This window comes from Atractosteus spatula, chromosome 2, assembly GCF_055471065.1.
Source record: "Atractosteus spatula isolate fAtrSpa1 chromosome 2, fAtrSpa1.hap1, whole genome shotgun sequence".
Taxonomy (NCBI): Eukaryota; Metazoa; Chordata; class Actinopteri; order Semionotiformes; family Lepisosteidae; genus Atractosteus; species Atractosteus spatula.
In genome coordinates, this window is record NC_142707.1 from 21312310 (window position 1) to 21329361 (window position 17052).

The 17052-nt window shown below is 35.1% G+C and overlaps 1 protein-coding gene across 1 annotated transcript in view; it reads right to left on the reverse strand.

Moving 5' to 3' along the window:
* Window positions 1-17052, reverse strand: part of mpv17 (mitochondrial inner membrane protein MPV17) — a 45345-nt gene that overhangs the window by 17447 nt on the left and 10846 nt on the right. Inside the window, exon 2 of the mRNA XM_088908417.1 lies at window positions 1972-2087. Within this exon, the coding sequence (XP_088764543.1) occupies window positions 1972-2087 (116 nt within the window). The remainder of the gene's footprint in view (window positions 1-1971; window positions 2088-17052) is intronic.

The window sequence follows — 17052 nt, forward strand, 5'->3', positions numbered from 1 at the left end:
TATTATTTGATACAATAGTTGATGCTTTTCTTCTTATGATGAGCATTATAAGATTCTATAAATTTCAAAAGCACATTTTCATTCCAGGTCTAAATACTACTTATAGCCTCAACCATTTTTTTCTATCATAAAGTGATATAGGCAACAAAAATATTTAAAAAATCCTATTTTGAGGTGCAGAGATACAAATATCTTTGTGACTAAAACCACCATTGCTGTAATACTCACAATGTTATTTCTCAAACAAAACACGCTAATCTACAGAAAAGCATATTGTTAAAAACAAACATGCTTTAAATCTGTGGGTAATCATTATCATAGCCTAGGGTTTTCTGGCTGCAATTAAATATGAATTTTGTTCAAGCTAGCTTAAGAAGCTTACTATTAAAAATAAAACTTTGCCTACATTCAAAGAGAATTAAAAAATAGTAACAGAATATCCTCACATAGTACTGCAGTGCTGTAGTTATTGTGTAGTATATTGAACAAAGAAAAAGACACACTCCAAAGGCTTTGTAGGAAGCACAATCATGTTAATCCAGAAGGAAGATTAAAACTGATAAATTAAACAAGATCAACAGAATACTTTAAAATGAGAAAACAAAAATTTTGGTGATGAGTGATGGGGCAGCACTGTGGCTCAATGATTAGCATTGCTGCCTTGCAGTGCTGGGGCCCTCAGTTCAGTCCCCGTTCAATTCTGGACCTAGGAATTTGTTTTCCCTGCATTCAAGAGGGATTTCTCTGGGTGATCCAGTTTCCTCTCACAGTGCAAAGACATACTGATAGGTTAATTAGCTGGTGTTAAAAGTGGTGAGTGTGTTGTCTTTATGTTTGTGTCTGCCCTGCAATGGAATGATCTCCCTTCCAGGTTGTGTCCTGCCTAGTGCACGTTGCTTGCAGAGTTAGGCTCTATATTGCATAAACGAGATAAACTGATGGATGGATTGAGTGGTTCATTCTGTTTGTATCCTCTTTGCTAATTTCCCCACTGAAGCAGGATTACATAATACCAGGAGGCTAGGTGTTCCAATGTTGAAGGAAAATGACTTATTATCACAACGTTGTTAAACCCATTTCTTCCCCCAAATCACGATACATTACGCCATGGAGGATACTGAACACTTTGTGCCGTTGAATGGGACATATATCTTAGGTCCTCCAAATAACTTAATGATAGATGCATATTTTACCTGTCTAGGTAAGAAACAATTTACTACATGGATAATTAATTATGATAACATACCACACTGACACAATGTGAGACTGTATTTTACGTCCACATAATAAGGCAGTAAAATACTACTCCATTTTAAATGGTATGTTATTTTTAAACTTACAATTTACTCTTGAGAATGAGCTACAACAGGTATATTGTGTTCAGGCTCATACAAACTGCATGGGCTGAAATTAGCCCACAGTGTGCTTTATCCTGATGTCACCTAGATGTATTCACCCATAGTAATTCCTTAAGAAATATTTTATAATAATCAGTGATTAAATTGTTCATAAACAAATTATTCATTACATTAATGCACTATGACGTTTAGTTTACTTCATTCTGATCTTTATCTTTTAACACAACATTTGGAGGCTGAAAGACCAAAGATAAGTTGAGTCAGTTCCTGTGAAACTTCACACCATATTGAACACTTCAAAGTGCTCTGTATGGCTCTCTCTCTCTCTCTTTTGTCATCTGCCTCATCTCTGCTTGTCCACCCATTTATAGGTCTGTCAGTAGAGAAAATGATCCTCAGCAATCCTCTCACAGTCATGTTCAAGGCAGTATCCCCTTCCATATATGGACTGGAAGCTAAAATTGTAGACATGGGCTTTCCAGCAGAATACAGACAGTCCGCTAAACCTCCTGAGCTTACAAGAAGTGCTATTTTTCAGCACCAAATACACTTATGACATTGTTATAGTCTGTTCGGTCATGGGGATGCTGTCTAGATGAGACTGCCGACTTACCACAAAAATGAATCCAATGCTCATCATTTTTGCTGTCCTTTGCATGCTGTGATTGGCCAAACCCCTCCTTTCAATCAACTGCTGGGAAATGACATCCCCAACTCCCACCAAAGAGCCTGTAAGATCAAGCAAGATGGTTAGGAATCTTCTCTTCTCCATTACTGTCACTCCAAAAATGGTATTTACTGTACAATGTAGAAGTGGCTCCTTTTCATAAAGTGGCCCTCCTTTCGAAGGACTTGAACATTTGTGTTAGACAAATGTTTATTACTGATTAAATAATAAATTAATAGCATCAAAATAGGCTTTGACTCATTTTCACTGAGAAAGTCTGAGAACTGTACAGATAAGACAGAAGTGGGAGAAAAAGTTAAAAGTTAAAATTTTAAAAATGAGGTGGACAGTTATTTCATCTGTAAAAGAAAACTAAAAGCAATAATAGATCACCTTTTCACCTGTGAATATGAATATAGACAGAATTTCTGTATAACTGCATTACAAATACTTTAGAATTTTCGACAAAGTCTGAAAAATAACGGGATCCTAAATTTAGCATTTCATGTGTTTCTGAACTAAAGGGAAAATATCCTTAAGGTCACTCACATCAGGTGAAATTGATTTTGGATAACAAGCTGCCCCAAAAAGATTAATTTGTGCCCCAAAGTCAGCAGTGCTAATGACAAAACCAGTTTGCAAATCTTTTTAATAAAGCAAACAGACAACACTGATTATTCTTCCAAATGAGGCATCACTCAATGGACTATGCATTAGTTTGAACTGGGAAAGGCTGTCAGGGAGCTGGACAGATTTCTCACTGCCTTCCCTGAGGGGTGCCCATGCACCTTTCACCTTTGACCCCACACTGTTAAATTAGGAAGGCCGAAATTCATATTGTTGTCTGCTGATGCCTAGTAAATTATGAATTGAAACACTTTCGTTACACGATGGCCAAATATTGGTAGTAAAATCAGATTTACTGAGACTACAATCATCAGCAACAGATTTATGTTTGGTTTCCAAATTCCCTCTAACAAAAGCCCAGAGACAAAAAATAAAATACTGCAGAGAGTGTAAATGTACTGGCTGTAACAGCAGATGGTGGTGTCACAGAGATTGACATGAGGTTTGGTGAAGGAAAGCGTCATATGACACATTAGATAGTGATAGTGAAGCTCAGGTACACAATGTAATAAGCTTTATTGATTTGACTAGTACACAATGCACCAGAGTGAAGATTAAATTCTTCCAAATTCCCCAGTATTTCTTTAAAGGGCCCACTCCTATGGTTAGTGTTAGGCTTTGAAACAACAGCAGCTACAATTTGTTTTCTGACATGAGAACAGTAACATGGAATTGAAAAACCTAGAAGCTAGAAATACTAGTCCTTTGCAGGACTAATTGATAATTGTTAGAGAACTGGTAATTGTTATGTCAGTAACAGCCCTAATTAAGATGGAAAAGAGATGTGATTTGAATGAATAAACTTTTTTGGGTGTGAGGAGAATGTCAACCTGTCTGAAAGGACAAGGCTGTCAGCACCACCCTCTTGGATGAAGGATAAGCGAAAGAGCTGCTGCAAGGGTGAAGATGGGGTGAAGGGAGGGATGTGAAATGAAACATGAAAACAATTAAACTAGAAACATTATTCTGACACTCAGATAGACATAAATGGGCGAGATTAAGGTGCGTCTTCCCAAACATTTGTTTTTACAAAAAAGTAAATATATCATCTGGATCTATTTGCAATATAAGCAACTATAGACAAAAATAAAGAGATAATTTTTAAATTATGTTTTTAAATTTTAAAACATTTACTTTATAGTTTACCATTTTACTGAATATTATACTGTATTACCTTCATAATAGACACAGATGACATTAAACATACTGTATGGCATTTTACAAGACAGAATAAGGTGCTAATACAGCTGGGAATATTTTCTTTTTATTAGTCAACTCAGGAATAAATGTAAAGAATTAATTGAATATTATCTTTCTACGATGGCTGGGGCTTTGATGTGTCTCTGCATTCATTACAGTTAAAAGATTAGCCAGTAAGTCACTGGTTATTTGTCTGAAAATCCATAAACACAATATCATGATTTGTTAAACAAGATCTCCCAGTGTGAAATACATGCTAAATGTTTCTCATTCCCTATAAACATATTATATACTGTTCTACAGACATTAGGTTCTACAATATATTTGGAAATCTATAATAAGTTGCCTGAGAGAGCAACAGGATAGTTTCTTTTTGTTGGTATTAGACAAAATGGGCTAGAAAAATAGTGAAAAACAGGCACTGACAGAGTGGATTAATCAATAAACAAAATAACTATCATAACCCCCAACTTGTAAGTGATTTCTCTAGAATATATCTGAACGGTTGGTATAATTAGAAGAATGTGAAGTCTTTATTCTCTGGCACAGTGTTGGTGAAAAATGATTGAGGCACACTTGGTTAAAAAAAATATTTATTAGTAATGACAATACAAACATTACACTATAGTTATACAGTATATGCTGAAGTTATTATATTTACATTGTGCAGACAAGGAGTTTCAGAGACCTACTGTACATCCTAATAACTCAGAAAACCCCAGACTTCTACTAAGTATTAAACTCTTAAATAATGCCTACAGAGGTCAAATAAGAGGTAAGCTGCCTTCTAAATAAATACAATACAACATGCTGTTAAATCTCTCTCTCTGCAAACCCAGATGCCACAAAATAAATGGGAGCCTATATCCCTCTTCTAAAAAATGCTCCTCTAAGCAGGAAAGATGTCTCTAACCAAGGTATCTTTTACTCAGTCAACCCAAGTTCCCTGAAAACACAGAACAGCAAGTTCCCTCCAGCAAGGTTCAAATACTTGGCTCCTATCAGGTTTTGTCTGGATGATCATGAAGTAGGGGCTCTCACCTGGCACAAGTTTCAAATTCCGACTCCTTGAGGTCTGGCCTCCTCCTCTCTTCTCTCCTGTCAGTCTCTCTCTTTTACTTCTCTCTGTGGTCTTAATGTGATCTTATATTATGTGTTTCTGGACTGTTCATTGTCAATTATTTACCCATAACTTAATTAACTACTGAAGGTACACCAAGGTCAACTTTGCAATTGTTTTTGATCAGGGGAACCCCACTTCTCAGCAAATATCCCCTCTGCTTTCTAGCTGGATATGCTTAGACTGCCAGGTGTGACACGCTTCATCTCAACTCTTAGAGACACTTCCTAGTCACCTAAAGCTGTAACTGTATAATAATACCAAGTTTATAGTCTACTAGAATTTCCCAGATTTCTCATGAAATCTGAATTTCATCACCAGTCATTACACCAGTCCTGGTGAATAAGGACTGTTAATGGATTGTAAGTGGATTCATAAATCTCTTTTACAAGCCAAAAAGACTTAAACCTACTTCTTAACCTCACTTGAATATCACCAATATCTGTAGGCATAGCTATGATTTTCTCACTAGAAAGTGTTTCAGTGAAACAGAAATAACATATCAGCATATGAGTTAAGGTTCAGTTATTATTGCATACTACATCTACTGCATTCAGTTCACAATGTACAGTAGTTAAAGCTCCTTCAACACTTAATTTCCTACGAAAAGTCAGAGGAAAGACGTTGTTTTGCACTTTTAAGAATGTCTTTTTTTCAAGCTAGAATTACATTGCCACTATGCTCTTTTATGAACCTATTAGTGGTCTATTTAGTATATCTGTTAGAGCTATCTTTCAATGATCAGACATATTACAGATTCATTTTAACATTCTGTGAGGATATCTAATTTATTTTTAATTAATGAAAGAACACTACATAAAAAACACTCTGTCACTCAAATATTAGATCTTTGTAAAATATGGAGCAAATTAAACTATGGCCCTTTATAAGGAAAATAAAAGTTCAGTTTATGTTATTTCCTTTTTCTACTTTTGCATATTGTACTGTATTTGTCTGATAGTCTGGTCTGTCTCCCTAGTAAGGTCCATCACTATTCTAACGCTTCCACGCCTTACATTTGAAGATTTTTTTGTAGCTGAAAATGAATATGATTTCTATTTTTATTTATCATTTGATGTGAGCAGAAAAATAAAACAAAACAAAAATGCAAAACATTTCCCCCACTACAAAAGAAGGGATGACTGTTAGGTAGCCTAAAATGGTGCTTAATGTGGCTAAAAAAGCATATTTTTAAGTTAATTATTTGATTAAGTATTCTATAAATCGTATCCCAGCAAAATTCTTCAAATACAATACTTCAAAATGCGAACCCCTATTCGAAATAGAAAGCGTATAATTCCTAAACTGGATTCAGTAACTTTAATATATCAATTAAATTAGGAGATCTTAAATTGACTTAATAAAACATTAAACAAAAAAATCAAAACGGTAGTGCATCATAAGGGCTTGCATTTGATATTTTATGAAAACAAAACAAAGCAAACATGTGCCTTCTCAGTACATCATTCACTCGCAACTCACAGTCAATGTCTTCATGTAAGTTGTTTAGATGAGCTTTGTAATGCTTCATCATGCATTTTTTTCACAGCACTGTTTATCTGCAAAGAAATATTAAAAACGAAACCCACACTTACTCAGGGGAGTCCTCCCACTGATAGTGTGAGACCTCACTGAAACACAGTGATTGGAGACAAACAACATATGCCATCTCTCTTTACACCATTTGCATTAAGAGAGAGAGTCTTTAATGCTTAGGGCTCTATATCTAATCAAAAGAGGTTTTCATAATTTCTTAAAGTATCAGGGCTTTCTATATCATATAACATATATTCCTTTTTACAAATATAGATGTCAGTTTAAAAGCCCAGTGAAGCACTACTATGTTAAATGAAAATTTCATGATTTATATCAAAGTTACCTCCCTTATCTAATAAAGAAATACAGAAGCTCATTCACAAGATTGCTTCCACCTGACACCAAGAGAAAGACACCTGTAAATATTTCTGTAAGTAAATACTCTTGGAAGCAAATACAGTACATCACAAAATCTGCTCCATTGCTATGATATGTTCTCACTGGTGTTTCACATGAGTAGGCAGTTTAAACAAACAACAGCTGTAATTTCCTGGCATCTTGGTTTGCCCTTTATTTTTCTTGATAACTTATACTGTATGTCAACACACAATAAATTGTACTTATTCAATATATTGCTACAGTTTAGCTCTTTCTATATACAGTATATTCTAGATACTTTATGTGGATTTTTTAAAAATTATATTGTTATAATTACAGTAATAGTGCTTATATTGTAATAGTTTAGTCACTATACATATACATTTATTTGCTGGAAGTGCACAATATTTTTAATATGTTCCATCTCTTTGCCTTACCATCTATATCTATATAGAACTGTTGTTTTACAATATATGGTCCTGGAATATGGAGTGAGCTGTTTATTACTGTAACTGTTTATTACAGCAACTCCACATGTTAAATTATTAATTATTAAAATTTAACAATGCTTAAGGGTAGAATTTCATCTGGGTTTAAATGTAAACCTTCCACTCCTCTACACCACTGTTACTGTACAAAGCACATTAAATCTCAAGCAGTAAAGTTTAATTCAAATAAATGTCATAGTTCCTAGTTACAACAATTAATAGGGATATTAATATTACAATTACTGATTTACTACAGGAAGCCTGAGCTTTATCTTGGTGTGTGAATTAAGTGTGAATCTTCTGGATTCATTTTCAAAACAACACTATCTGAGCCATTTCCAATGTAGCACTCCTTTGTGAAGGAGAAGCACTCAACACCAACCTAACAGTATTTTTTTCTGTCCACGAAAAGCATCTCAAAGCACTGTAAAATCTAGAATACTGTTTTTCTTTTAGTTTTAAGAACAGTTTTAAAATAAATTGCTAATTTAAAATGGATTCAGAGTTCCATGCACAATGAGGACACCAACTTCTTTCTCGTGGTGCACAAGGCGAGAAATAGTCCTGTCTCCCATTTCACTGCTGCTGTACTGTAGGGATGGTTTTGGGGACAGAAATCCACCAACTTCAGGTAGAACCCGAAAAAAGTATAGGAATGGTCTTCATGGAATCAAAAATCTTTTTAACAATTTTGGCAATACTGCTGAATATCAAGTGTCATGCGCCAGAAAAACAGTTTTGAAACATTCAGTGCTTGAAAAGTTAACTTGGGAAGGAAATTCATAATTCTGCTCATTCTAGAAGTTTTGATGGCAAAAGCGTGGGGTGCACTTTTTCTGGGTGACCCAAAATTAAAGCACTTTCCTGCTCCAAGATCATGTGCAATTTCCTAAACAAACTAGAGATACTAAAGCACAAAAAAAATACAACAGCATGTTCTATAGTAATAATTCACTGATCACATACAAAATGCTATTTATATTTTAAATAGCAAACAGACAGGTGTGCTGTTGGAGTACATTTTGTTCCTTATCATAAAATATGGATCATCCTTATCATCTCAATGTTGTGATTATGATCATGTCATATTATGTTTCATGGCTGGTGCTCAGGTTTCCCAGTTTATAATTTAGTTAAAATTATTACAACTCAAATAGCAGGCATTCAAAATCATAAACTTTTAATTAATGCAAAAACGAAAAAAGTAATGACCACTATGTGTCTGAATATTGAAGACTGCCAGGTTGCAAGTGACTCACCTGGAGAATGAGATTTTCTGCTGCAACAATCAGCAGAGTAAACCAGAGAAACAGAGAAAAGCCATGCTCCATAAGGAAGAAAGTAACCACATAAGCCCAGCACAATCACACTTGTCTGATCCATCTGGAATAGCAGATTGAGTACAGACTTGATAGCTACAGCATGAAAATGGTGGAGTGTTTTTTTTTTGTGGATGAATGCTTGATGGACTTGATGGAAGACAATGTTTCTGGACACATCATGCAAACTGCTGCTCAAGCCATCCGATGTGACAGTAAAACTGTAATGATGTGCAAACGAATCTCCACTACATTGGCAAATTCCTTGAACCTGGTTCTTCTGTTTCTGCAGGCTAATCTGGAAATGCTAATCTTCAAACAGGACAATGCGAGGCCACACAGTACTAGGATTACAATAACACAATTTAAAAAAAATGTGAATATCAGATTTTCTCCTGATATCTGCAGCAGTACAAGAAGAGAATCCAATTATCTCACAGCAGTCTGTCCAGAGATCAGGACCTTCAACAGGACTGTTTTAAAGCTCATTGGGGTCATACTGTACCTGATACTATGTGTTTGGGTTTTTCATAGTGTATGACATTTCCTACTGAAAACCTATTGTGTTTCTTTGTATTGCACAATATCTGTATTGTTGTTGACATTTTATGCAATTTTCTTCAATATCAATGTTTATAATTTTTAGTAAATCCAATGCTCTTGAGTGTTGTCTAAGGTGAAATCAAAGTACAGCGAAGAAAAAGCAGACATTTTAAACATTAAGAAATTATGTATTAATGAAACTGAACTAGATAGTACATATACTATAATATATTTTTCCAGGATATGAATATGCAAACACGGGGTATATTCTTAATTCCCATTTCACATTGCTATGAAATGTGTATTCTGAATACCAATTAGACATTGTTGTTTGTGCTAACTTAGAAAAAAAGAATAAGCTTTCACTTGCATGTCATTCATTGCTTTTGTATTTTGCAAGAAATATCTTTCTAGATTCATATTCTAACATTAAAGCACAATTCAAAGAAAGAAAGATTTCCTGTCACCCTTCTGTGCCCTTGCCTTCAAGTAATTGCATGTTTAGTGGCATTCTGTAAAGGTCAGTTGTTTAATTGAGAAACATACAGGCACTCTGCAAATAAAATGAACATGCATGTCTTTTCTGAAATTAAACGACTAATCAATGCCTCAGCTCTGCATTAACAAGGGCAAAGCCAAATAAGGTCAGATATCACAATGAAAGATCTAATGGATCTGAACAAATTCTTTCATTTTCCGGCAATTTAATCCATAGATACCGTATTTTCAATCTCTGGCTCTGCTTTATTAAAAAAAGAAAAGTACATTTAATGTGGGTATAACCCTGAACCTACACAACATATTTAAAAAAAGTAACAGAAAATTACAATTTATTTTTAAAACAACTTAATTTGGAATCAGCCACTGTCTGCATTAAGGCTTACCCCAGATAACCTTGAAAATGTTACCAGCGCAGGAAGGTGAGGATAGTGCAAGCCTTCCTCTGAAATGTGGTTTGTTGATCCATCTACATCTTCTCATACTGAGCTGCACCGTGCTACAAGCAGAAATATCACATGAAAGAGGACGAAAGTGAATCTCTCATCCAACTGGTTACAAGCAACTGGCATGTCATAAGGGCACTGTTATATGGAACATCAAGGCTATCCTGGCTATATCCTGCATACCCTACTCCAGTAGCACATGTGTACTGTAACAGTCCTGATCACAATCTAAAGACATAACCCATTCTGGAACCAGAGATACATGTGCATCTCTCTTCCTGCACAATCCTCTTCCAGATGCAATAAACTGTTTAAAACACAAACTGAATTAAAGAATAACTCTGAGAGAAATCTTTAAAAGACAATTAACTGTGTAAAGTTAGGTTATACAATTAAAATGATCACAATTTTAAAATGACATTTTTTGTAGAATTAATCTTTCAAACACACCAGAATGGATACGCTGTCCCAGAAAAATACATAACATCAAATGACTAAGAAACAAGAAAAACTAAATCAAAAAGTTAAGAAGCCGCCAACAGTACAATGACCTGAGGTTAGGTGAGTAAAGCATTAATGAAAGACACATGAATGAAAGAAAAGTGATGAATGGGACTGATAATGACTGATGCGAAACAGAACAGCCTCAACCTTGGCAGGTTACCAAACCTTATTGAACCTTCTCTTTCTGGTTTTATAAATGCAGTGCCTGTCTGTGGAAATTTGCTTTGTTGAGCAGACAGACTGAGCTGTTTATATCAGTCTTTTGAAAATGTCAGAAGTTTCTGTCCTGAACATAGTGACTTACTCCGCTTGAAGTATCGATCATCGCAGAGTGAGGTGTTTAAACTAGGTGGTGCATTATTCATAAGTCTAGAATGCATGTCACTTTATTTTTAAAATGACTTGAAAAACATGTTAAGGAACCCCAATATATTATTACAACAGTAATAAACTACTCAGGGACAGGAAATATGTATGTACCCAAGACAACTAAAAACCTGGTAATATTAATCTTGGCTTCTTTAAATGGGACAAATGATAAGCCCACAAGTTTCAGATCATTTTTCAGCAGCACTGTCCAGTACTAAATTTAGTACCCTCAGGTAGGATGTGTGTTTCCATTTGTGAGGTACTTTCACTGCCTGGTCAGGATATGAAGCATCAGGTAAATGAAAATAAAAAAAAACTGCAATTATTTATCTGTTTGGTGTAGCAATATTCTGCAGACATGTCTGTGAAAGAGCACTTTGAAAAACTATTAACTGAAAGCAATAACCAAGCCATTTCTACATTTCTACTGCAACAACTATTATAGTCCAAGTTAAGGATTCTCACACAGCCAACCAACAATATTTTACAATGCACTTGTTACTCTTATTTATGCATTGTTATTTGCATGTATACCATAATAAGTGTTGAATAGAGATCCATCCATTTTCTAACCACTTTTAACCAGAGCAACAGGCATAAAGCAGGATACACCCTGCACATACTGCACAGACACAGACACCACTCCAATTTTCATAGGAGCCAATTAACCAACTAGTATGTCTGTGGACTATGGGAGCATCCAGCAAAAACCCACATGAACTAGGGGAGAACATGCAAACTCCACACAGAAAGCACCCCAGGTGCAGAATTTAACCCGGGGCCCCAGCCCTATGAGGCAGCAATGAAAAGTAATTCAGTAATGTAATGTAAAGTTACCAGCGCAGGAAGGTGAGGATAGTGCAAAGTAATGTAACTGTACAATAAAAAGTAATTCTGCTGTGGCCAAATGTTTAATACAATAAACCCCTAAAGCATAGGAGATTAACTGACACATACTGGAAATGTTTTCTATCCTGCTTTGACCCTCAGGCAGGTGTGTGCTTCCACTTGTGTAGTTTCTAGTATTTTAAAATCTTATCAGGATAAGAAATAATTTTGCTGACTGGTATGGATAAATATGGACTAGATCTACAGAAGCTGCAGTAGCCAGAAGGTTTCAAAATTCTTCCTTTGGGATGTCTAACTTTAGCATCTTACTTTTTTAACTTTTCTTTTGGCTGATCCATTGTAGTGCTTTGCTGCCTATCCTGCAAGACCAAGGTAATGTAAACAGTACAGGATGTGAAATGGTTTCTCTGTGAAAAGACATAAAATACCGTGCAAGCAACACAGACTTGCATCACAGTGACGTCGGACAGTGTTTTATAAATAACAGTTAATGCATTTCAGTCCTTATATTTTTGGTCTTTCATTAATTATTAACACTGTAAAATAAAAGGATTTTTTATTGTCATCTTCCAGATTGAATGGTTATCTTTAAATAAGAAACCATCAAAAAAAATGAATGACTTCTCTAGCGGTGAATTTCATGTGCTCAGTTAGTGATGGTGCTTTTGTGATAGATGAGACACAAAGTGGAAAAGAGTGGCAGACTGTATTACCTTTGGGCAAAATGTTAAATCTTTGGAAGAGCCATATATTACACTGAAAAGCATATTATCACTGATTTGAGATTTTATCATATCCTCTGATGAAACCTAATTTGGGAGAAATAAAATGGTCTGCTTGGATGAAAAATTCCTATCTCTGTATTTATATTGTTTTATTATTTCTAAATACAAATGCAAAAGATTTTGTTTCATGGTTAAGTTTTAAAATCAACTTTGAAGGTGAATTACAAAATTCTTCATTTCAGGACTTCAAGATAATGCTTCCATTAATTCTAAAATATTAAAAGCAAAAAAAGCAAGTAAACAAAAGTCCCATAATAATTGTCACAGTTTGATGATTTTACACAAAAAAAGTTAGGATGAAAAGTTTCTCTATTTTTTGAGACTTTTTGGACAGTCTCTGAAACCCCTGACTTAAATAATTTTCTTTCACAACTCTTTTACCATCTTTTTACCATAAGGGCAGATCACATCTCTCTCTGTGCAAAGAATTCACCTTTTAACAACTGAAAATTATAAAAAAAAACTTTTGAAGAACTTTATTGGGATGCCCCCAAAATCAAATCAATTTTGAACTAGACTGACTAGGACCTACTATTACTAATTTTACAAAGTGATGATACATTTATTGTTCTAAATAACTTGTCATTCTCAATAAAGAATATCTTGTCTGTTATGTAGAAAGACACAACTCAGGGGACTCCAATTCTATGGCCCTTTTCCTTCCACATTTTATCATTACACTTAAAATGGTCACCACACTATAAACTGGTAGTTTTGTTCTCAAAAGAGTAGAGAGACCAGAAAAAATGCTAATCTCAGTGGAGTATCAGATTGCTTAAAGGAAAGAAACCTCTAAGATCTAGCTGAGGAGACTATGATTGACGTTTGCTTAAAGAATACACAATCCTGAATGACACTAGCAAAGGCAAGCCCAGGGATGACTTCTAGCCCCACCATGAACGAATGACTTTTCAGTATGCAAAACAAAAGATCTGGAAGAAACTATAGAGTGATGCGGTTAAAGTTAATAAACTGGACAAGTGGGTAATGTTAACTATTAACAATCAATGAGCTACTACTGTATATATGGATCTTTTGTACAACCGCTGTCTGCAACCTCATTTCATGTCATTGAAAACTTTGTTAATTCAAATAAATTAAATCTTGTGTTGTGTTTTCTTTCTTCTCTTTTCAGCATGGAATAAACCTCTTGCCTGTTCCTTTGCAGCCTACGCATGCTGACGAAGCTACCCACCTGAAATATTTTCTCTGTATTATCAACTGAGTATGAAGCTGCGTTGCCAGTCACTGATATTTGTCAGACTCTTTTCTGTCGACTTAAAGAGAAATAACAGCATTTTTCAAGTGCTTTTAACACGGTTCACGATATTCTACTCTATTAACCTATTACAGGTGGAAGAGTTCAACAATGTAACTTCTCAGTGGAAAAGAGCCAGCTGCAGCAGGCTAAGTGCTGACAGATGATTAATTGCATGGATCACTAAAATGCCAACGGGTCAACCATTAGCTGCATGAATGAATTAGTAAGCAAATGTATGCTTCTATACTTAGCTTTTACGTGCAATATTATGCTACAGCACAGTGGGGGCAAGTAAAAGAAAAAAAACATCATTATAATTAACAGTGATATCTTCACATTAATGCACACATTACATTTCTCATCTTTTCAGACTTGGTGACTCTATATATTCATCGGGACACAGAAGAGCACCAATTCATTTATGGAAAGTGGAACCAAGGCATATGTTTTCTCCTTTCTAGAAAAAAAGACAACAGACTTTTTAAATACAATCAGTATTTGGCCTGAAATTGCTCGAACTGGCTGCTTTGAGGTAACTGTAAATTAACTAAAGTTTTGCCTCCCTTTCTGGTGAGTGTACTGACCCAAGTTTCAGCAGATGGTGGAAATCCTGACAACTCATCAGTCATTATTGCCCCTACTCACACTGTTTCAGCATCATACAGTAGCTGTACTGCAACATTAAAAGTAATGAACTAGGCTAATAACCCCTTCCTCTGTTTTATTGTACCATACGTATGACAGAAATACAGAGAACAAACTACCAAGATGCATGTTCTACAAAATGCCCATTACCGACTGTGACTTTTTATTTTTATGAGACATTTTTGTAAAATGTTGAGAGAAGCGTAATAAAGCCAGCTAAATTGAGAAAAGCAAGGTGAGCAGAGAACATGAACTCTTTTATAGGTATGTCTTTTAATGGAGATACCCAACAGGTCATGAAGACCATGGACATTTAACAATTCTTGAGTATAAAAGAGAAAGTCCACTGACAGAAGATAAATCATACTGACTCAACATTAGTCACAACTCTCACTTCTTAGGCAGTACAGAACATTAAGAAACTTCAGCCAGACAAGATTACTTTCACTTAACTACTTGCTATCCAGACTCTTCTTCAATATAAGCCGAAGTCTTCAATATAACCCATTTAAGTTCCTCTAATACTAGTTTGCTGTGCTTTTTCACACTCCAAAAAGAAATACAGAAGGCTAGAACATTACTTACTATCTTTTCCCATTTACATTTCTACATTGCACGTTTGTCATTTAAAAGGGAAAAGTCTGAAAGAGACTAATGACCTAAAGAGGAACGGGGTGAGGATGGCACCTGTCACTGTGTGCTCCGACCTGTAGCTGTTACCTAATACTGTGTGCTCAATAAACAGAGATCTGTCTCTTCTCATAAAAAAATAAAATACAGAGGATGATTTTACAGTATATATACAGTATACACTGTACTGTAAGTGCAATGGTAACTCAAGAAAAATGTATAGCTCAAGTGAAGTACTTTGATTTCTGTGAATGTAGTTTCCTCATTTAATGATTCTCTTCTCTTTGACAAGGAGACTCCCTTGTGTCTACACCATTTCACAGCAGACAAGGGACAACTGGTTTACTGACACAGGCCCGTCGCCTAGTTCACTACATTTGTGAGAGACATATTGAGTAATTTATTCTGTAGCAAGTTCATTTGTTACCGGTTCAGCAAAACTGAGGTGATACTTCATTTTGTTTTTATGAGTGCATTGTTTTCCAAACACCTTTCAGACTGCATCTTCAAAAACACTTAGGCATTTCAATTTCCACTGTGCTCTATTCTATAATTACTAGAATTGGGTTATGACTGTGATCTGCTCTCTGGCCTTGTCAGTATTGTCATAGGATCCTCAGATCCATTATCTACTAAGCACCAAACAGGCTAGATTGACCGAATGGCCTCTCTTCTCATTTTTTAACCATTCTTAAAAACAAAACAATCATTTTAATAGTGAACAGATAGGACAATGGGTTACCTCAGATTTACTGGTCAGGACACAAATGTCTTTGTGAGGTTCTTTACTAAATTATAAATCTTGATTAGAATGAGAATACGACTAAGTGATCTGTTCTCAAAAACTTTATCTGAACAATTAAGGACTACTATAATCCAGGAAAATGCCAAAACCTTGAGCTTAGTCTAAGTAATGTACAACATATAAAGTAAAACAAAGAGCTAGAAGTAATGGTAGATGTAAAAGTTAATGCCTGGCACTTGGAAAATGTTGATAATGGCAAAACAGGATCCTTGTCCTTGAAAGTAAGATCGTCAGGAGCTAACAGGCATGTCTGACGTGTTTCTTCCATTTGTGAAATTATCTGTGATATGTTTGGCAAAGATTTTAGAAGTTATATTTTAGGCAACATTTAAATACCAAAAACCATTTAAATGATTAGTTTAATGTGACCCTCTCAACTACAGTTTAAGCAAACTGCATTACAAAGCTGGCCCTGAGCCTCCTCAGAAGGCACATTTTTCACCTCACTGATTTTCGATCACAGACTTCAGGGTGCTATGCCAATATTTTATCCACTCATTTAGGTTAGCTTAAATATTTGCCGGCTGCATACTGAATGAATATGATACAGGCGCTGTTAAAAATACTTGAAAATGAAACACCTCTCCAAGACTTATACAAAATGGGAAACAATTTTGTCTGTACCTAAATATTTATATTTGAGAATATAAGAAAGTACATGTGAGAGGTGGCCACTTGGCCCATCAACACTGTAGCCTGTTTTATAGCACATTACATAAAAGTCTCATTAGCTCTTAGAGTCTTTAAAAACTGGCAATTTTAACAAGGTTAGAATATGTTAAAAATAACTGATGATTATGTTTATTTATTTCATGTGCTGTCCGCATTGCATGCATTTGTTGTTTTAAAAAATTGGAATAGTCAAATATCAGAATATGAAAGATAATTAATAAGACTAAAGCAAATAACGTGATATAATTAGATTTCCAAAAAGCTTTTGTTAAAATCCGTTATCAAAGATTACTTCTCAAATAAAAACCAAAGAAAGACAACGTGATCACATCAGTTCAGTGCTGGTAAATAT